The sequence below is a fragment of the Paroedura picta genome, chromosome 14 (genome assembly GCF_049243985.1).
Source record: "Paroedura picta isolate Pp20150507F chromosome 14, Ppicta_v3.0, whole genome shotgun sequence".
Classification (NCBI taxonomy): domain Eukaryota; kingdom Metazoa; phylum Chordata; class Lepidosauria; order Squamata; family Gekkonidae; genus Paroedura; species Paroedura picta.
In genome coordinates this window covers 33,633,448-33,655,246 of record NC_135382.1, presented here as the reverse complement: position 1 = coordinate 33,655,246, position 21,799 = coordinate 33,633,448, and the positions used below count along the sequence as shown (strand labels likewise).

The 21,799-nt window shown below is 49.5% G+C and overlaps 1 protein-coding gene across 1 annotated transcript; it reads right to left on the bottom strand.

Moving 5' to 3' along the window:
- Nucleotides 1-2,001: 2,001 nt before the first annotated feature.
- On the bottom strand, nucleotides 2,002-10,359 carry LOC143823748 (histamine H3 receptor-like). The gene is made up of 3 exons (XM_077310330.1): nucleotides 9,629-10,359; nucleotides 5,680-5,846; nucleotides 2,002-2,965 (listed from the first exon to the last, which is right to left on the bottom strand). The coding sequence occupies exons 1-3, from the start codon at nucleotides 9,900-9,902 to the stop codon at nucleotides 2,087-2,089; spliced, it is 1,320 nt and encodes a 439-aa protein (XP_077166445.1). The 5' UTR covers nucleotides 9,903-10,359; the 3' UTR covers nucleotides 2,002-2,086.
- Nucleotides 10,360-21,799: the final 11,440 nt, after the last annotated feature.

The window sequence follows — 21,799 nt, the reverse complement described above, 5'->3', positions numbered from 1 at the left end:
CAAACTTATACGCTGAAAATCTGACTCGACAAAGTGTGCAGTGCACATGAAAGCTTACACCCAGGATAAAACGATGTCGGTCTTAAAGGTTCCACTGAACGCAAACTCTGTACTGTGAAGTTGTGGGTGTGTGTGTCTGTACTTATTCGATATAGGTTTTCACAGAATTGCTTAGAGGAGACAATGCCTGCTCCCCCTGCCTTTAGTTAAATAGCTAGAAATGCAATCAACGTGCATTCTTGATGCTTAATTGCTGCAATCAGCAGATGTTTTTTTGTGTTTTTTTAAATTGCTGACAAATACTGCTCGGTGCAAATCAACTTTATTTGAATAACTCAAATGTTTCACAGACATTGGAAAGTGCTGATAATGCTTATCAGCACCTTACAGCAGACGTCTCGGTTCCAGGAGGCATGTGCCTGTGGTGTGGACAGGATGTTGTGCACCGTGTGTGTTAAAATTCAACACTGCCTAAAGATCCCTCCAGGTGGTCCCGATGAATTAAAATAAGCCGTGCACAGTGCAACGATCCATACCGGGCGCAAAAGGGGCAGAGAAGCTTGCAGCCTTGATGGGAAATCGCATCATTGCCCAATGCATAGAAGGATTTTAAAAAATTTGACTTGCTGGTGGTGGAGAGATGATAGATTTGGGGCCAATTTGAATTTCTGCAGGGAAGGAAACTCATACATGGGCCACCATTACAGAGAAGGTCCCAGGACAGTCCCTTTCAATTTCAGGGTCACCTAACAAGGGTCTCCAATCTTGCTGTGTCCATGAGCACTTTTAGAACTTTGAGAAAGAAGAGGCACCAAAATGGCTGCCATGGGAGTATTGGGAACAATCACAAAAGGCTTGGATTCCACAAGCCAAGCACCATCTTACTATAACATCAATTCTTTTTGGGTTCTATTCCCATGAGGTGGAAGAAAGCTAGGGTTGGCCCTTCTGCTTTTTCCAAAGCATCTGTTGCCCAAAGTAAATGGGCACACTTAATGGTAAGATGTTGGTAAACAGTCTATTTACCTATGAATACAGAGAACCCACAGTAAATGCTTGGTACACTGTAGGTTGATGCCAAGTACTAAAATGTTAGGTTGTGGGCGGTGGTGGCTGGCTCTATATCTGGTTCAAATTTCTGTAGCTTTAGCAATGAAGCGTCCAATGTAGCCGTTTGTAGTCTTCCCAAGAAACTACTGTGCTTCATTCAGGATTCAAGAACATGACAATATGCAGCGAAGTAAGTGGCTGAACATTAGCTCTTTTCTCACCTCGGCTTGACTTTCCTATCTCTCTTCTAGAGAGGAAAATGTGTAATGGTGATGTAATCAAGCCCTATCTATCAAGAAGCTGTCCTCTAGTCTAGGACACTGGGCAGAGTCTGCAAAAGGAAACATGTAACTAAAGCGAGAGCTTCACATTGGAGTGTGTGCAGAAGAGGACCTTGGGCTGGTCTTCAGCTGTGATGCACATAGGGAACATGCGCATCAAGAGGGTTGAGTGGTGAAATGTCCGTTTTCATTACATAAACCAGTTCTGTGCATGGCAGGTGAACCGCCACATCGAAATGAATAGACAAGTCCTTGAAAATCCTTAGGAATAATCTTTGAAAGAAAGTCTGGTCTTTGCAGTCCCCCTCCGGCAAAGAACTCTAGATAAGGCTCATTTGGAATGTCCTGTGTTGACTGGTCTTATAACTCCTGTTTGGGCAACCAGGGAGTTTCTGGCAATTCCAAGATTTGTGAATATATTTCTAGGGTTCCATACGAAGCAGAGGTCGGGAACCGTCAAAATGAAGACATGTTGCGTCTCTTTCGTGGGTCTGGATAAACCAGTTCTCACAGTGCATGCCTGCATCGCCAGGCATCGGTTGCAAAGACTTGTGTTTTAAAGCAGTGTGGAATATGCACATTTTTTCAACACAGCCTTAAAACCCCATGAAAAGGAGAACTCCATGGATTTTTATATGTTTCAGGGCAGAATATCTGAAAGCGTTTTTTCACGTGGACAGAGCTTCTCTCCAGCTGCAGCCCCTGGGCAGCATCCTCCTTTGCATGGCTATCACGAAATGCTGCTCTAGACGTTCTCACGTAAACATATTTGGGTGGATTTTAGCCTTACCAGGGCACAGGAGTTTAAAAAAGGCTTTCCTGAAGCTCATGTGGCACAACGGGTACAAGATGGGGTTAATGGCTGAATTCAGCCACAGGAGCCAAAAGGACGCCTCGTAAAGAGAGTGGGGGATGCACCGGCCGTGGCAAGCTGCCCTGATGATCATCAGGAGGGTGTAGGGGGCCCAACACAAGCCAAAAACGCAGACAATGATGGCTAAGGACTTGGCCACCCTTTTATCCCGGGAAAGCCGGAACCGGCTCGCCATGGTGTTGGCGACATCTGTCCTCTTGGTGGCGCTGGAGATGCTTTCGAGGGCTTTGTAGAAACTGTCCCAGGGCGACTTGGTCTGGACGTCCACTTGTAAAGGCGGGAGGTCTTGAGTGATGTTGAAGTCCACCGACGGCCTTTCCGGATCGCAGGCGTCAAGCCCGGAGGAGACGGGCAGCCTAGCCGGTGAGAGGCTGTCGGCCCTCTTCTCGTTTCCTTTCCTGTTGTTGGGCTTCACGAAAAACACGGCGTGCTCTCGCTTCTTCCCTCCGCGGTCTCCTCGGCCAGGCGCGAGGCTCCCCGTCCGGATGGGGGTCCGCTTCCTGATGTTGAAGTAGATGCTCAGGTTGAAGTAGGTGACGCTGATGAAAGGGGTGAAGAACTCGATGGTGGAGGCGATCATCAGGAAGTACCAGTTGTAGAAGAACTCCGCGTAGCACTCTCTCTCGGGAAGGATGCTGCGCTGGGCGATGTACTCCCAGCTGATGATGGCCGGGCCGTAGAGGAGGAACGCTGCCACCCACACCATCGCCATTTTCGCCACGGCGTTCCGGGTCATCCCCTTCTGAGCACGGTAACTGACCTAGGAGGAAGGCAGGCAAAAAATGCATCAGGGATTCCCAACCAGGGTTCTGGGGAGCCTGGGTTTACACAAGACATCCCCAGGAGTTACTCAGCCTTTCCCAGACGTTTGGGTGGCCGCTGACATCACTATGTGTCACTGGAGCCCAGTTCCCCTGATGGTCCTCAGCCCTAGTCTCTTTCTCCACCATGAAAATGGTCGATGATCGATGGATTGAATGGCTCCCGCATCTTACTCCCACGCTCGCTTCTCTGAAGGGGCACATCTACCCTTCTGGGGGTCCCCAAAGCCTGAACAATATTTCAGGGGTTCCTCCACGGTCAAAGGTTGAAAAAGGCTGGACTCTCCCCTAGAGTGGGCATTCTGAGGCTTGCTGCCTTCTTGTCCAGCAGGCATTAGCAGGCCTCTCTCCCATGAATCTCTTTCACCTCCTTTTCGAGCGATCTGTGCTTGTGGACGTCACCATCTCCACTGGCAGTGAAGGGGCACCGTTTGATCGTGTGTGTAAACTCAAAGTGCCTTTGAGTCGAAGTGGGTGGGAGCCAGCCCATCTCCCACCCAATCTGGGAGTTTGGGGGAAGCTTCGCTGAGGCTCTCGGATCAGTTGCAGCCATGTTGTGTGGGTGGCCAGTGATGCTGAGGTCCCACAAGTCAGTGCGTAAACGGGATCCAGTCCCTGAACACCCACTGCTTCAATAAATTAGGTTTGTTTTGGCTGCAGCAGATTAACACTGCTTTTCCCACCCACCCCTGGAATCTGTAGTCTTGAGTAGAGAGAGAGAGAGAGAGAGAGAGAGAGAGAGAGAGAGAGAGAGACTTATTGAGGCTGGCTGGGTATGACTTGAAGGGAAAAGGCCACCCCCCTTCCAAGAGGTTTAGGATAGGCGGGGGCTGTTGACAGGCATGGCATGACTCCAGGTGTGTTTTGAAAGGTATGGGCCCAGGAAATCCCAGAGCTGATCGTATCTATGCGGAAAGGTGGGTTTTGTGCTAGATTTAATTAGCTGGCTGATCCATTAGCCGCAGGTGACGGCACCGACGAATTCCAGCAGGTTGAATTAAAAATTCAACACACCTCTTCCTTCCAGAAGTGACTTCTTGAGGTTCTCTTTGTTCCCAAATGCGAATGGTGTGTGGGCAGAAGTGAAGCGCTCAAGGAACTTTGTATTCGGATCTCGTGCATCTGTCGGTGGGCCGGGGCATGCACGTGTGTTGGGTGTTTGCCTATTTCCCAAAGCAATATCAAAGCGGCTCTGTGGGGCTCTTGTTATCATAGAGGCCATGTGCTTTGAAAGGTAAATGGAACAGCGCTCTGAATCAAAGCACTGGGGGGAAGAAGAGATCTAATAAAACCAGTTGCTTTCATGGAAGACAACTGAACAAACTTGTCTGCCCAGTAATCTAAAGTGAAGTTACCCATCTGTGGGAACTATGTTTCTCCCCTCCAGGTCTCTAATGGTCATCCAAACCACCCGGGTACTAATTGAGAGCCAGCTTGGTGTAATGGTTAAGAGCAGCAGCCTCTGATCTAGAGGACCAGGTTTGATTCCCTGCTCCTCTTCCACGTGCAGCCTGCTGAGCGACTTTGGGCCAGTCACAGTCCTGTTAAAGCAGTATTGTTAGAGCTCTCTCAGCCCCACCGACCTCACAGGGTGTCTGTTGTGGGAAGAGGAAGGGAAAGGTGTTCATAAGCTGCTTTGGGACTACTTCAGGGAGTGCGAAGCAGGGTATAAACCACCAGCTCTTCTTCTAATGAAATGTGGGTGCTGGAAGAGGAATTCTGCAACGGTATTGGCAATTTCCCTTGGCCTGGGTTGCCCAGACCAATCTGATCTCAAAAACTAAGCAGGGTTGACCTTGGTTAGTATTTGGGTGGGAGACCACCAAGGAAGTCTGGGGTTAGTATAGAGGCAGGCAATGGCAATCCATCTCTGAATGTGCCTTTTTTTGAAAACCCCGTGAGGTCACCATAGGTTATCTGTGACTTGATGACAAAAAAAATAGCAATAGCACCTTGACTGGCATAGCTTAGGCTAGCCTGATCTCACTGGATCCTGGAAGCTAAGAGTTATCCCTGGTTAATATTTGGGTGGGGGACCACCAAGGAAGCCCAGGGTTGGTACACAGAGGCAGGTAACCCCCCTCTGGTTGTCTCTTGCCTGGAAAACCATCTGGAGTCACCATGAGTCAAATTGAGCAAATCAAAGGCAAGCTGGTTTGAAAGTCCAAAGTAGAAGAAGATAACCAACTGTAGCGTCTCTCCTGAGTAATAAACTATTTTAACAAAGTCTCTTCATACAAAAGCAGAAGTAGATATTACTGAGGAAAGACTTTGTTCTTGAAAATGGTGTAATATCTATATTCAATTCTGGCTTCATCCTTCTTTTGTTTTGGGTTAACAATTGGAACCAAGAAATAAAGGAAAAGTATGAAGAGACTTTGTTAAAGTAGTTTATTATTCAGGGACACCACTACACTTGGTTATCATCTTCTACTTTGGAATGAAAAGAAAATCAGCGACTGTTTATCGATACATGTTGATCGATACATGGTGGCATCAATGAAGAAGAAAATGTGTTGGGTGTTTTTTTAGTCTCCGTGCAGTGCACGAATATCTGCTACCCTTTCATTGTACACGCTCTCAGCCTTCATCAGAAACAGCGGAGGAGGCTTGGTTTCAGGTGCATTGTTCAACAGACGGTGCATTCTCTTACCGCTTTGGTGACCGAGATGAACCTGTCGAAGCTGATCAAGACGATGTTGAAGACCGAGGCCGTGCACACCAGGTAATCCACCACCAGCCAGAGCTTGCACAAGCCTTTCCCAAACTTCCATTCCCCCGTCAGAATGTAAGGGATGTAGAGGGGGATGCAGAATCCACCTGTAGATACAAAATGGACCAATTGCCATCCATCAAATTGTCCTGGCCGCTGCCCGGCTATGATTTAAAAAGGCATTTTCATATGTGCAACTTCTCTATAGGGCTGGGATGCTTTCATGCCCTCTACTAGCATCTGCACATTTGAGACGACTCTTGAGCAAAACCACGTCAGTGTTTAGCCACACCTTGTAACTTGGGATAAAGGTAAAGGTAAAGGTATCCCCTGTGCAAGCACCGAGTCATGTCTGACCCTTGGGGTGACGCCCTCCAGCGTTTTCATGGCAGACTCAATACGGGGTGGTTTGCCAGTGCCTTCCCCAGTCATGACCGTTTACCCCCCAGCAAGCTGGGTACTCATTTTACCAACCTCGGAAGGATGGAAGGCTGAGTCAACCTTGAGCCGGCTGCTGGGATTGAACTCCCAGCCTCATGGGCAAAGCTTTCAGACGGCTGCCTTACCACTCTGCGCCACAAGAGGCTCTTAACTTGGGATAGCCCACAGTTAATAAAAGTTAGACCTATCCGATTGTGCCAGGTGATTTTGCTAAATCCTCATAGCATTGTTAAACTTCACGTGCTTGAACAGCCGTTGCTCCTGACCTGAATCACCCAGGCTAACCTGATCCCATCAGTTTTCAGAAGCCAAGTAGGTCTGGCCTTTTTGGATAGGAGGCCACCAAGGAATACCAGAGTTGTGATGCGGAAACCATCTCTGAATGTCTCTTGCCTTGACAAACCATGCAAGGTCCCCATAAGCCAGTTGTGGCTTGATGATACTTTCCAACCCACCCTCCAAGTCGGGGTGAATGAATTGAGGTCATCAGCTATGTTGAAGAGTTAGTTCTATGCCTGTCAATAGGGAGGGGGAAAACTCCAAAACCACTTTGGTCTCTGAGGTGCTATTGGATTTGACTCTATCTCTTCTCCTGGCCCCCCTGACATAGCCATCCTCTGAAACTATCCTGATAGGCTGTTGACGCCACTCCTTAGTGTATGTATAGGGGAGAAATGAATCCTGTTCCTGATGCTATTTGTACCTTGAAAAATATGAACAGGCTAATTGTCATGTACCCATAGCCTGGAAACATGCCTTCAGCTTAGGGGGTCCATGAGGGAACCTACTTTTCTCAGGGGGGCTGTCCTAGCTTCCCTTCTTCACTTCCTTGTTCCTTCCACCTTCTGAAGTTACTCCTGTTATCTTTGATGGTCGGTACCATGTAGCGTTGTAGGAAATGAAAACAACCTTGCCTGGCTCTTTGCATCTGGGTGCTAAGATGTTTGAAGAATGGTTTCACTTTGTAGTTTAGATGCCTTGGGAATGCCTTTTGGCACACAAATCCCTGGAAGGGGGCTGAGGGACTATCTGTTCCTGAAAATCTCTCTGAGTGTCTTCAGCAATGTTCCTCTGTAATGGGAAGTTCCTGTAGTTGTTCCCCTTGAATCTCAATAAAGCTACCTTTGGACTCCACACTGCGGAGAGCCTATGTTTGCCTTGGGATCATCATGTGTGTGCATCCCAGGGTCACGACACTGACCCAATGCATAAGGGATAATGCAGCAGCAATGTGCAACTGGGTCCCTGCCCTAAAAGGACCACTACATTTCAGTCTGGTAGTCAGAAACCAACACGTTTCCCCCAGCTTTTAAGCATCAAAGCTCCCTTCGTCAGATACAAGCAGGAATGGCGATCTTGTTCATCTCTAACTCTTGCTGTTCTCCCCCAGAGCAACACAACTACCCGGGGAAGCCTTGCTGGCCCTGGGATTTGATTTCACGGTTGCTCAGATGCTGCGGCTGGCTGGAGGCTGCCGGGCCTTACCCAGAAGGGAAGCAGCCAGCTGCAGACTGAGGGAACCTGGCCGGGAGGAGGCCTTCCTGCATCCGGATATTGCCACCCATTTAGATTGCCAGAGAAAACAAGAGGCCGCTTTTAAGCACTTTGTCATCAGCCTGGAGTCATTTAAGCTTCACGTTGCCACAGACTGAGTGTGCTTGTGGACATTAATAATATTTTCTGAGGTTGATCATTTATGTAACCTCCCCTCCCAGGGCTTTCATCTCTTATCTGTCCTCACAATGCCCCAGTGAAATAAGTCATTATTCACTTTGGACTGATGAGGAAGTGAAGCTGAAAGAGACAAGCCCCCTTTCCTCCCCCCCCCAGATTATCTCTACCCTAAGTAGCTTTCCAGGGCAACTTTTACTTTATACCCTGCTTTTCTCCCCAATGGGATCATAAAGGAGCTCACATCGTTTTCCTCTCCTATGTTTGGTCTTCACAACAACCCTGCAAAGCTGGCTAGTCTAATTCAGCCAAACTCTGGTTCTCCAGATGAGCCCCTGCCATGGTAGTCTATGGACATCTGGAGAGCCACATCTTAGCCACCCCTGGTCTAGCTGAACACAGTAGCTCTCAAGGATCTTAAACTGAGGCATTTCATACTATCTGCTGCTCTCTGCAGTTTTTAATGGGACACATATACAAGAAGCTGCCTTTACACCCAATCAGGTCACCAAGTTCATTATTGGCTAATTAGAATAGCCTTTCACATCACCTACTACCTGATCCTTTGAACTGGAAGTGCTGGGGATTGAACCTGGGACTTTCTGCATGCCAAGCAGATGCTCTGTCATTGAGCCTCTGGAAGTTGAACCTGAGACCTTAGGCATACACACTCAGTCAGCAGAAAACACACATTGCTTCTAGCTGCTGTCGTGGTTAAGAGCAATGGCTTCTAATCTGGGGAGCTGGGTTGGATTCCCCGCTCTTCCGCATGCAGCCAGCTGGGTGACCTTGGGCTAGTCACAGTTCTGATAGTGCTGTTCTCACAGAGCAGTAACACCAAGGCTCTCTCAGCCCCAGCTACACTGCATTAAACTCTCATATGGTGTACTGTCTGGTGTACTCTGACCAGCATGGCCCTGTGAAGTCTCAGGCAAGGGTCTTCTGCATCATTTAACCATTAGAACCTTTTAGCTGGAGATGCCAGGGATTGAACTGGGAGCCTTCTGGCTGCCAAACAAATGGTTTAGCACAATGTTGCAGCCTCTCTCCTTTTGGGTCGCTGGTCATAATATCAGAGGAGCCCTGCAGGATCAGAGCAGCTGTCCATCTAGCCTCACATCCTGTTTTATGCAGTTCCGTTCGAGAGGCTGGAGCTGTTTTTCATGCAGAAGGTCCCAGGTTCAAACCCTGGCATCTCCTGTTAAAAGGTGGTAGGTGACATGAAAGCCGCTGGAGAGCTGCTACCGCTGGTCTGAGTAGGCAGTTCTGGCTGCAACGGAGCAAGGATCTGATTCAGTAGAAGGCAGCTTTGTGTGTGTGAGCAGGTATTTAGAAAGAACCCCCCTTCCTCTGCCAAAAACCCTGGCTAGCTGAAGCCACCCAGAATAGACAATCACTGAGCTAGAAAAAAGTCTCAAACCCCTGCTTTGCTGGTCGAGAGCAGAGAAGAGCTGTTTTTTCACACCCTGCTTTCCATTACCCAACACGAGCACCTCTCCCTTTCCCCACAACAGACCCCCTGTGTGGTAGGTGGGGCCGAGAGAGCTCCAAGAGAACTGCTCTGCAACAGCAGCTCTGTCAGAACTGCGTCTGGCCCCAGGTCACCCAGCAGGGCTGCACGTGGAGGAGGAGCGGGGACTCAAACCCGGCTCTCCGGCTTAAGAGTCTGCCGCTCTCAGCCGCTGCTGGGTTCCCCAGAGCCAAAAGGGAAGAGGAGGAGGCGTTCATAGCAGGGACTTATTTCCCCTCCGTTCCCCGCGTCCCCGGCCGGACTCACCCACGAGCAGGTCGGCGACGGCCAAGTTGAGGAAGAAGAAGTTTCCCTGCGTGCGCAGGCTGCGGTCCACGGCGAAGGCCAGGATGACCAAGGCGTTGCCCAGCACCGTGGCCAGCACCACCAGCCCCATCAGAGCCGCCAGCAGCACCGAGACGGGCGCCGAGAACTGTCCGTGGTGCTGAAAGGGCCGCTCCTCGCCCGCCGCGCACTCATTCCCCGCCAAGGCTGCAGGGCGGCCGGAGGCGTTGAGCCCGGCCAGCGCCTCGTCGGACATCGCGGCGGGGACGGACGGAAGGGTCTTCGGCCAGGGGCTCTTACGAGACCGGCGTCTCCATCCCTGCGCTGAGAGCCTCCGGCGAAAGCCCAGCGAGCCCCGGGCGGCTTCTCCCCCTCGAGGCGCCGAAGTGAGTCACGCCCGTCCCTGAACCACCTTTACCCCCCACTTTAGTCGCGCAGGGCAAGCGGCTGGGGGACCGCGGTGGTGGGGGATGCAGCGGGGACAGGGAGCCCGCGAGGTCGACGGGGGAGACGGTCGGACGGAGGAGAGCGGGCGGGCTCCGGGCTCAGCATTCCCTTGCAGGCGGAGAGGGAGGGGAGGGCTCGGTTCAGCCCCCGGGCTCTGGAAACAGGTCCGGTTATCTCAGGGCATCCAGGGTTTTTTGGGGTCTGGTTCCTTCTCGGAGCTTGCAAGCTGGGCTTCCTGCAAAAAGCTTTTCGTTCCCGAGCTCCTGAGCGTCTTATTTTGGGGGGTGGGGGGCAGGTGCAAAGTGATTCAGGCTGTCCGCCGAGAAACGCCCCCAGCTGCTTCCAGGAGGAGCCAAGCTCCTTTCGTAGTCAGCCGGGGGTGGCTGGAGGAGAGGAGGCGTCGTTTCTGCAAAGCTTTGGGGAAGGGGAAGGGGTTGTGGTGTAGGGGTTAGGACCACGACGGAGGTAAAGCTGTGTCTCCATGCTCTCCAGGCTCTGAAGCCTTGTCTCAGCCCAGCCTACATCGCAAGGTTGTTGTGAGGATAAAATGCATGGTGGTGGTGGTGGTGATGGTAAAAGAGCCCATGTGCGTTCCCCAAAGCTCCTTGGGGGAAGGATGAGATAAAAATGCAATTCAGGAATCAAGAGCAGCTATGTGTCTAACACGCTGAAGAAGAAGAAGAGCTGGTTCTTATACTCTGCTTCTTACTGCCCAGAGTCTCAAAGCAGCTTTCAATCGCCTTCCCTTCCTCTTCCTGCAACAGACACCTTGTGAGGGAGATGGAGCTGAGAGTGCTCTTACAGAACTGTTCTGTGAGAACAGCTCTAGCAGGACTGTGACTGGCCCAAGCATCTAGCTGGCTGCTCTTACGTACTATACCATGCTGGTAGAAGGTAGACTGGGGTTCCTCTTGGATTTGAAGGCCAAACGATACCAAACTTCTAAATAAAAACCTGTTAGCCTTTCCAGTGCCTGGACTTCTGTTTCTTCTTTATATGACACCCAAAATCTGCGGCTGGATCTCCCGGTCTTTCTTTCTCCTTTACTTGGAAACTAACAAACACATTTTTTTTGGGGGGGGGGAGGGCATTTAAACCAACCTCTTCTATGTACATCTACATCTCCCCCCTGCTTTTGTTAGCCCCATGGAAGGAAAATATATGGGGAGGGAATTCGCTAGTCCCATGGAGAAAATACATCCCTATGGAAGGGGGAAAAGACATCGCTCATTTAGATGACTCAGCCTCTCTGGGTAAATAGAAAGACGTTTGCTTTCACGAATGTACCATGTTTCAACATGTACTATTTGATGAAGCCAGGCTGGATGCCCCCCCCCTCCATTCCACCACTCTCCTGAGCAAGGTCGATTGATCAGTATAAATATTTACTCCCCACCTTCCCTTGGGCTCAAGTTGTTCCAATCTCAGGCACCAATGGCAGCTGGAAGAAGGCCACAGCTGGATCCACCCCTGTTTCATCCTTATCATTCAGGTTGATTGTCTTTTTTTTTTTATCCCACTAGGCATCTGAAGACGGGACCTTGTGCAGGAATGAGTGGCGTTAAATTTAAGGCAACATCAGAGTCCTGTTTCATGTTACCCCCACTTCGGGAGAAATATAGAACATGATTTTCAACACGTGAGGGTGGAGACTGTGGAGTCTTTTGCAACAAATGTACCTGGATTTCTAGCCTGATCCGCATGGCCCAGGCTTTGCATGGTCTCATCAGATCTTAGAAGATGAGTAAGGCCAGCCCTTGTTAGAACTTCGCAGAGGAAGGACAGGGCAATCTACACCTGCTTCACACCTGAAGTGATGGGGATCCCGGCCATTGTCTTTGGGATTCCTTTGGAATCCTCCTCCATCTTCTTCTGCAAATTAAATGGCTGGCAGTTGTTATGAAATTATAAAGAGCCTGAAATGCAATGGCAGAAAAGAGGGATCTACATTTATCAACCAAGCCAGTCAATGGCTGTCAAGGCAAATTGATTGATTTATAATTTTATTTCTAGAACGCTGCTCCCAGCGAATTGGCTCACGGAGGTTTACAACATATATGAAAACATAATTGCCTAAAATCCTATAACAATAAAATCCCCAAATCTTTACCCCCAATAAAAATGCCGATGAACAATAAATGGAGGTACAGCTAAGTAAAACCTCCCAGCTTCCAGTGGGCTGGAGTGGCTGGGGATGTCGAATGTCTCACGGATGAACGGCAGCCTGATCCGATGCAACTCTATTCTGAAATATCTTCCTTCTGCAGGACTCTCTCCCAGGTGAGGGCAGGCCAGGATGGCCTGTCTCTCGGAGTGTCGTGCCACTTGCCTTCTCCTGGCCTCGGTTGCCCAAACTGCTCAGGTCTGGTCAGAGGGAAGGAGAGGGTGCCCCAGCCTGTCTCTCTCCTAAATCTGATCATGGGGGCAGCTGCTCTTAGAAGCAAACCGCATCGTGTCCAATTTGAGTCCTGCCTGCTTTGCAGACGTAGGGTTGCGAATAACAGCTCAGTTCCGATCTCAAAATATCCAGCCTTCCTCTTGTGCCTTCTCCCACCCCTTGCAGACAACCCTGGCCAAGCCATTTGTCCTCGGAAGGAGTTGTTTTCGATGTACCCAGCAACACGGCTGCCACCTCAAATTGCTCATCTCGCTTCGACAGGCACGGCCGCCAAATTCACGTACGAGTGACATCTCGGCAACGGGTGATTTTGGCATTATCAGCGTCCGCCCCTCGGAGTCAGCGGTTTGCATCTCTGTGCTCCGTAACAAAACTGCCAGACTGGTCACCAGGAGGGAGGTCGTGGGGGTCCGAAGCTCAAATTAACACAGCTAGTGACCTCTGCTGAGTCTCGGTGGTCCTGGTCGGCCTGTGAGTGAATCTGTTAATTGCTCTTGATGCAGAGAGCTGTTGGAATCATCCACCCCCTTTAGAAGAATCTGGTCATTGCTTCTCTGCATGAATCACTGCACTGGTCTTTCCTTTTGCCCATCAGCCAAGGCTGAGCTGTTGCATTCCTCCTTTGGCCATAAATGTATAATTTCACCGTTCCTGATGCAGAGAGGTTGCACACGTTCCCATCACCCTAGGGCTTTGCCCGTTGTATCTCTGTTTGAGTCACTCTGTGTGTTCACCTAATCAGCTCCCGCTATGAGTGAGTCAATCCTGCTAACTTATTGGCACTAGGGTGCTCTTGAATGGTTCAGTCACACACAACACAGAGATGCAGGCCTCTCTGCATGAGTCATATTATTATTACTATTAATTAATTTGTTAGGCTTATATCCTGCCGCTTTCCAAAGACTTCTTCCAAACCGGAGACACACCCGGAACAGATACTCCTGCAGAGTGTCTGCAGAGCCGTTTCCTAGTTCTCATCCCCTGTACAAGTTCTTTGGGCCTGGGTACAATAGTCTAGCATGCCTCCAATTTTAATGCAGAGAAGCGAGTGACCTTTCTTTGCGACGCTTGGGGGGGGGAACTGCTTTAAGGGCTGCCTGGCTTTGCATATTTGCTGTTCCATAATCAGCGCCACTGACTCGTGCAATCGCCTTTGCAAGAACTTTTGTGCAGGGAGCGATCGAGCCGTCGTAGGTTTGGGTGTCTGGCTGGAGAAGGAACGACTCAGGAAGAAAGGGGACTGGCACCCAATGTATAGCGCAAGCCGCTCACAGGCGGAACGACGTCTTATGCTATTTGCAAAACACACTCCGGGCTGCAAAAAGGGAAATCATTTTTGGCATGTGACAGACAAGAGGAAAAACCTGCCAGGAGGAGATACGGGCGCGAGCACGCGCACCCAGACGCCAGGTCCGAACTGCGCTGTACAGGGAAACGAAGAATCTGGGGACCATTTGATGCCACTCTGCAAACAGTTGGAACAAAATACAGCCCCCTCTCGTGCCTTGGTCGGAGCCCTGGCTATCTGCAGGGGAGAAGGGCATCAATCTATACCAGAGAGAGGCTGGTTGTCAGAGAGCTTTCCGTGGCTGGCCGCCTGACATATTCTGCTCAATGATTCATCCGCAGGAGAAATTAAAAGCTTTTATCAGGGACGGCTAAATTTAATTAAGTGCCTGCAGAAAATCTATCGTGCTCATTTCCTATCTGCTTATTGGCCGGTGCTTGAGGAACCCGCATTTTGCTTCCACGTGGATTTATTTGTCGCTGAAGCATCTCTGATCCTCTTGGTGGGTGAGATTCTTGCTGGAGGCATTATAGATTTATATAGGGGATTTCCAAATGGTGATTCCTGATCATCCTCCAAACCTTTTGAGATGCCTGTGGGCATCTTTGGATTTCTCAGAGGGGGTGGTGGGCCCAGCAACTAACTGGCTGCCAAAGGAGGTGAAGCCCACTGTAGCACCCATGGGAGTGAGGTTACGCTACACTGTCTTCAACATTTAAGGCAGCGTCTCTGTTTAACAGGATGCTTTTAAAATCCACACGGCCAATCCCATCTCCAGTGGACAATCAGAGGCCCTGTGGGGAGAAAGCTCCACTAGGTGCCACTAAGGAGACATGGCAGAGGGCATTGTGATGCCCACAGGCCCCAAGTCGGGGACCCCTGCTCCAAACTCTACAATGTTTACCAGCTGCTCATATATCAATCTGTTTCTCCTGCCTTCCCACGCCCTCCCTTCTTGGGCAAACGAGCTGCAGAAATGCCTCCCGGAGCCCTTGGGTAGTGCTGTTGTGTAACCGGCCAGCTTGGAGCCGGACCCAGGGGTGGGGGAAGCGCTCTCTGGAGCAGCATGCTCAGAGGCCAGCTATGTCAGGAATGCTAGCCCAAACGGCTGCCGGCCTGACGTAAGCAGGCTTGCTTTTTTGGCAGGCGAACGCCCCTGCCCATATGTTCTGGCGCGAGGAACGAGTTCGAAGCCAGACGTGGACGGGTGGCCAAGAGACGGGGGTGGGGGAGAACTAGAGAAGGAGGCGAGGGGTGGTGTTGTCGAAGGCAAACCTGTTGTGGCAGTGGGTTTCTGAGTTGCTAAGCAATGGGGTGGTTAGCTTCACCCCTGGTTACCCTAGTGCGCACGCACATGAAAGACTATTATTGCATTAACTGTCACCTGCACGCTCTGGTGGTGCTCCCGTGTTCTAGAGTTAAGAGGAAAGCTTCAGAGTGCTTTGGGGCTTTTTAGCTCAGTGGGGAAGAAGAAAGATGATGGGGCGCTACCCAACAGTGATGTGGGGAATTATGTGCCGTCTGGACAAAGGAGAGAAAGGGAACTCCTTGTCTCTCTCTTGCCCTGGAGGGATGGACCAGAACCAATGGGATGAAATTAATTCAAAAGAAATTCCATCTAAACACCCGGAAGAGGTTCCTGACAGTTAGAGCGGTTCCTCAGTGGAACAGGCTTCCTCGGGAGGTGGTGGGCTCTCCTTCTTTGGAAGTTTTTAAACAGAGGTTGGATAGCCGTTTGGTGGAGAGGCTGATTCTGTGAAGGCTCTAGGGGGTGAGGGTTTACAGTGGATGAGCGATAGGGTTGTGAGAGTCTTGCATAATGCGGGGGGGGGTGGACTAGATGACCCAGGAGGTCCCTTCCAACTCTAAAGTTAATGGTATGTGGAATTGTTAGCCAAAATAGGCAGTTGTCCGGCATTTCTGCCGTTATCAGAAACAGCCCCGGGGACGCTTCTGGAGTGGGTAAGAAAACTTTATTCGAACAAAGGGGACCTGAAGCCACAAAAGCCTGAATGCCAAAGAGAACATCAAGCTACAAACTCTTTATCACTGTGTGCAAACAACTTTTGGACATGCGCAGATGTCCATTCCTTTGTTGAACCTCACATGCCTTTCTCTCCCTATCATCACAAACACTTAATCTGTCCCTCACTTTACCTTCCATTAATGGCTGATCTCTTGCATTCTTTCGCTGTTTGAGTCACTTTAGCTGTTCTCTCTACTTCCTTTCGTGCCCCCTGCTTCCTATCAGTCCTTGACCATGCCGGTCATTCCCAAGAGCTCCTGGTCCTGCTCTAATTGGCTAAGGAGGAAAGCATGTTTTCTTTGACTGTTTGGTAACATTTCTAAGCAAGGGTACCTCGTGAGTGGCTCATTACTTTACATACCACATTATTCCTCTTTGCTGTTCTACGGGCAAGCAAGCAGTCAAAAATTCCCATTAAGCTATTATTCCTCATCTTCCACCAGAAACTCAAACCAGAACCCATAGAGTTGGAAGGGACCATGCCGGCTGTCTAGTCCAACTCCCTGCTCAGTGCAGGATCAGCCCAAAGCATCCAGGATAAGTATCTGTCCAGCTGCTGCTTGAAGACTGCCAGTGAGGGGGAGCTCACCACCTCCTTAGACAGCCAATTCCACTGCTGAACTACTCTGTGAAATCCCCCTCCCCCCGATATTTAGCCAGTGTTGTTTTACATGTAGTTTGAAGCCATTATTGCAGGTCCTATCCTCTGCTGCCAATAGGAACCTGGAAAATAGAGTTTCTTTGTTCCTTGTGCCCCAGAATGAAGGTGTGAGGCTGAGTCTACAAAGTCCTACTGGAGTAACCCATCCAGGGCCCTGGAACAACCCTGGGGTTTCTGGTCACCCTGGTTGAGGGTTAGAGCAATTTTATTCCATGTCCCTTAGCTGTGTTGTGCCCACCCCTTTATTCTGTGCCCCCTCTGTGCATTGATGATTCATGGACACATTTGCTATCACAATACAGCCCGGCTCTTTTGGGAAATAGATCTGTCGTTGTGATCACAGGTATGCCTCACATCAGATGCAAGAACCGCATCTAGCAGCCCTTGTGTGCTTCATTTTTCGGATATCTAATTGTGCTGGCGGGCTTCTTCTCCCGGGATCCTGCTTGCTGCCTTTTCAATGTATGACATCTCCCCAGCGGGACCGTTGTTCTGTTTAATTTCCCGAAGCCCTCGAAATTAATTAGATTCTCAAGCGGTAACCCCATCCGACCGACGTTTAGATACTCTTCCTTTTCAGATCACCAAAACAAGCGCTGAGGTTCTGCAAAGTTTCTGATATCGCCCTCTGGAACTTCAGGAATGATGAAGTTAAAAACAAAAGATTTCCCCTCGAGAGGGTCCCTCTCGCTCTCATTCCGCACACGTTGGGTAATACACTTTCTTCTCCTCCCCGCCCACAATTGAGCAAACTTTTATTTCAGCTGATACAGAAATGATGCCATCACAGAAAGACTACATACAAGTGCTTTCAACCGTTAACCCTGAAAACCCCTTAATCAAGGTAATGATTCTCTAATGTAGGTACCAATATGTAACTAATCGTTTCTCATTAGTTACCATAACCTATAGTCATCTCACCACCAGCCTACTTTTTACTAATACAATCTGTTCCATTTAATATATTTCTGGTAAGGCCTTGGAGGAGGAGTGTGTCTCAGGTCTTGAGTGCCAATCAGCACTTAACACCCACTCAGGGTAGCGGTCCCGCCCCTGAATGCCTCCTTCTCTTCCAACCGACTTGTCTGTCTGTCCAGTGCCCAGCCAATCACATTCCGTTCCCCCACCCCTGACCACACCTCCGATTAAAAAGACCAAGGAGGAGGTAACATGAAGGACTTAGAATCCTAGAATCATAGAGTTGGAAGGGACCTCCTGGGTCCTCTAGTCCAACCCCCTGCACTATGCAGGACACTCACAACCCTATCGCTCATCCACTGTCACCTGCCACCCCCTTGAACCTTCACAAAATCAGCCTCTCTGTCAGATGGCTATCCAGTCTGTTTAAAAATTTCCAAAGATGGAGAACCTACCACCTCCCGAGGAAACCTGTTCCACTGAGAAACCGCTCTAACTGTCAGGAACTTCTGGATGTTGAGATGGAATTTCTTTTGAATTAATTTCATCCCATTCATTCTGGTCCATCCCTCTGGGGCAAGAGAGAACAACTCTGCTCCATCCTCTACATGGCAGCCTTTTAAATACTTGAAGATGGTGATCAGATCCCTTTTTGCTTGAGACATCTTGCTTAAGACCTGCTGGGAGTGCAGACAATCACAGGAGACAATACTGTTTCAGTAGAAGAGACCTTCTTATGTTGAAGTGATGGACTGAGGCCTTTGACTTCCGTTAACCCTTTTAGCTTTTGGCAACCTTTCTGATGACCCTTTCTGGTTGGTGATGGATTTTTGTGTCCGTGCAGAGTTGCCCGCTACCAATAAAATGCAGGACTGGCGTTTTATCAAGCTGCAGAGTGTTTTTGCTATGGTTTTTTCTTTCTTACAGCCTAGTCCAGTGTAAGCCTATTGATTCCAACGGGATTGGATGCCTGTAGTCTCTGGAATTGGCCAAGAGTATTCTGACAGCTGCGAAGGCTTAATTAACTGCAGTATTTACATCACTGCGGTGTCTGAATGTTGAGACTAGATAGAAAGCTTTAAAACATACGAAACTGTGGTCCACTGGATGTAAGTATGATGAGTTGTCTTCTCACGGTGTGAGGTGTTTTTGTAACAGTTTTTAATATTTTGGTAGATTTAACTGGTTAGCCAAGTTGGTCTGAAATAGCACAACCAAAACGGAGTCCACTAGCACCTTTAAGACCAACAAAGATTGATTCAGGTTGTGAGCTTTCAAGTGCTTGCACTCGAAAGCTCACACCTTGAATCAATCTTTGTTGGTCTTAAAGGTGCTAGTGGACTCAATTTTGGTTGTAACATTTGGGTTCTCTGTGCCAGCATTATGTAAAAGAACAAGACGTAGTTGCAAAACCAAATTAACCCTGGAAGAAGATTTTCGAAACCCTAAACATACCTAGGAGTTCTGTCGGTCTTCATTTGTTTGTGAGAAGACTCTTATCCTTCGGACAATTTGTTTCCGCGGCCCGAGATCATGAGTCCATGGGAAATTTCTACTAGGCAAGGAAAGAGAACCTGCAAAGACTGGTTATCAGAGGCTTTTAGTGTGTTGTGTGGAAGAAGGATTTTGCAGGTCATGCCTGTTAATGCAACATATTTGTTAATGCATACTACATGCTTCGAAGAAGAGCCCTTGCTTTTTGTACACAGTACTTGACATACTTCTGGAGTGCACATTCCTACCGCCTTGTGCCTTGTTTGTTATTCTGTCATCCAGACGAGCCAGCTAGTTCCAAGAAGGTGAGGTAGACCCCGTCAGCTGTGACCAAACAATAATACGTTGCAGGTTCATAATTTTCCGCGTAATTCATTGCGAATGCTCCCTTTGTTCTGTTGCATGTGTACCAAGCCATCGATAGAAGCCTGAAGCAATTTGCCTTATGGGAACTGAGTCTCCATGGTAATGTGACTCTGTATCTCCTCCCTCACAGGCTACTGGGCTATTGACATAATTATGACTCCACGCTGAATTGACTGTCCCGCCTGTCCGTATTTTGGTTTTAAGAGCTTTCCCGTTCAGCCAGGGATGATATTTTGCTTGATTTTTCGTCTTTGATTTCCCTTGGTTGATTATGCTTTTAGGCTCCGTCCATGGCAGAAGAGCCTGCAGCGCAATCGGAGGAAAACATATGCTCAGAAGTCACAGTGAGTTCATTGGGACTTGCTCCATCCTAGTTTTATTTAGACTTGCAACCTCAGACATGCTTTATGCAATATCAGAAATCCACCCAGAGCTGTTAGCTGTTCTTTCAGTGGTGGCCCCAGGCATCGATGGCTTTAAAAAGAGAAGAGAGGAACTTATCCAGTTTGGTGTAGTGGTCAGGAGTGCGGACTTCTAATCTGGCATGCCAGGTTCAATTCTGCGCTCCCCCACATGCAACCAGCTGGGTGACCTTGGGCTCGCCACGGCACTGATAAAGCTGTTCTGACCGGGCAGTGATATCAGGGCTCTCTCAGCCTCACCCACCCCACAGGGTGTCTGTTGTGGGGAGAGGAATGGGAAGGCGACTGTAAGCAGCTTTGAGCCTCCTTCGGGTAGTTAAAAGCGGCATATAAGAACCAACTCTTCTTCTTATGGAGGGCAAGTCTATCGGTGGCTGCCAGGCATGGTGACTGAGGGGAACTTCCACATTCAAAGGCAATAAAACTTGGAATACCAATGCAGGGAGAGAAAGGGGCCATGGTCTTAATGACATCGAGGGCAAGACTGGCTCCTATTCTCCCCTCCCTTAATGCGTGATATAGTGGTTAACATCAGCAGACTCTAATCTCTACATTCTTCTGGGGGCAATTCATCTTGTGAACCGACTGCTGTCAAATATTTTAATGCAGGAGCAAATATTTACGCAACGGGAAGGCCACTTGGTTTTGCATGTCCAATAAAACACACACTGACATCCTGCGGGAATCAATTTGTCATAGCTCACCTCTTCCTTTGAACTTATCAAGCGAAATTTTTCTTGGGACTCAGGAATTGGCACGTTAATGATGGAGACCCTCCCCATAGGGCTACGCTGGCAGTTAGGGGACTTAGGTGGACCCCCGTAGCTCTCCATGTGGAGGGCCAGCCTGGTACGGCAATTAAGAGAGGCAGATTCTAATTTGGAGACCTGGGCTTGACTCCCCACTCCTCCATGTGCAGCCAGCTGGAGGAACCTTGGGCTGTTCTCTTAGAGGTGTTCTCACAGAGCAAGTCCTCTTAGAACTCTCTCAGCCCCCCCCCCTTCACATGTAGTTGTCTGCACTCCCCAGGGACCTCCTGCTTGAATGAGGCCTCAATTCATTTCTGTCTACAGATGACTAATCAAAGGTTCCTTCTGTGGGGGCGTTTGCAGGCAGCCTTGAACTCTAGAGATGGAGGCATACCGGCACACCGTGCCCCGCTGGTATCCACTACTTTTAAGTCACGCCACCCCTCTCGTGCAGGGGTCCGAATTCAGCAGCATTTACCCAGAACAATTCTACCGACGCACATCCTTTCGCACGGCCGCGCCTGGAAGAAAAGCTGGCCTTTCGGACTCAAGGCTGCCTCGGTTCCTTTGTTCCCTTCCGACAGCCTTGGAAACAGAATGTGCTCCGAGGTTCTGAATTGACAATTTGTGCTCAGGCTGGTGAGAGCAGGGCGCCCGGGTCTCTTTTCTTTTGGCTGCGATTTGATAACAGGGAGAAAAGGGGTCGAAAATGATTCATAGGTCCAACCTATGTGGGTGTAGCGAACAGGTGAGAGCACCGAGGATGGGACAGGCATGCCTGTCGAAATCTCACCAACTGCTCCTCCTTGGAGAACCTGCTTGGGCATTTTAAGGGCCATCGGGTCGTGAACTTATGAAAGAACGCCCTCTGGAATGTCCCATCATGAGTGGTCTTGCTCCAGTTGTGCAAACCGAGGGCCGTGGCTTCCCTGATGGTGTCCGTCTCATGTTAGGTGTCACTTTTCCTGCTGCCTTCGGCTTTCCCCAGCCTGGTTGTCTTTTCCAGCCAGTCTTGTCTTCTCCTCATGGGACTATGGTACGATAGCCTCAGTTTGGCCCCTTCTGCTTTGAGGGAGCAGGGCATGTGACCGTGCCCCTTCCAGGGGGACTCTAGCCTTGTGTGCCCTGGATTCTAGAGATGCTGCAGAATGATTCAGGGCCCGGAGCATAGAAATGACTGCACAGGGGAACGAATCCTTTGGGGGGGGGGTCTGCTTTTATCAGAGGTTAATTGTAAGCTTTGGCAGATCCTCGAATCTTTCCCGAGTTGCCAGGTGCACATTGGCTCTTCTTGATCCCCCACTGAGTGGGATGTGCAACCTTTACATAATCACCATATTCCCTCTGGGCAGGCCGGCTTCGTCACAGCAGGACAATGGGAGAA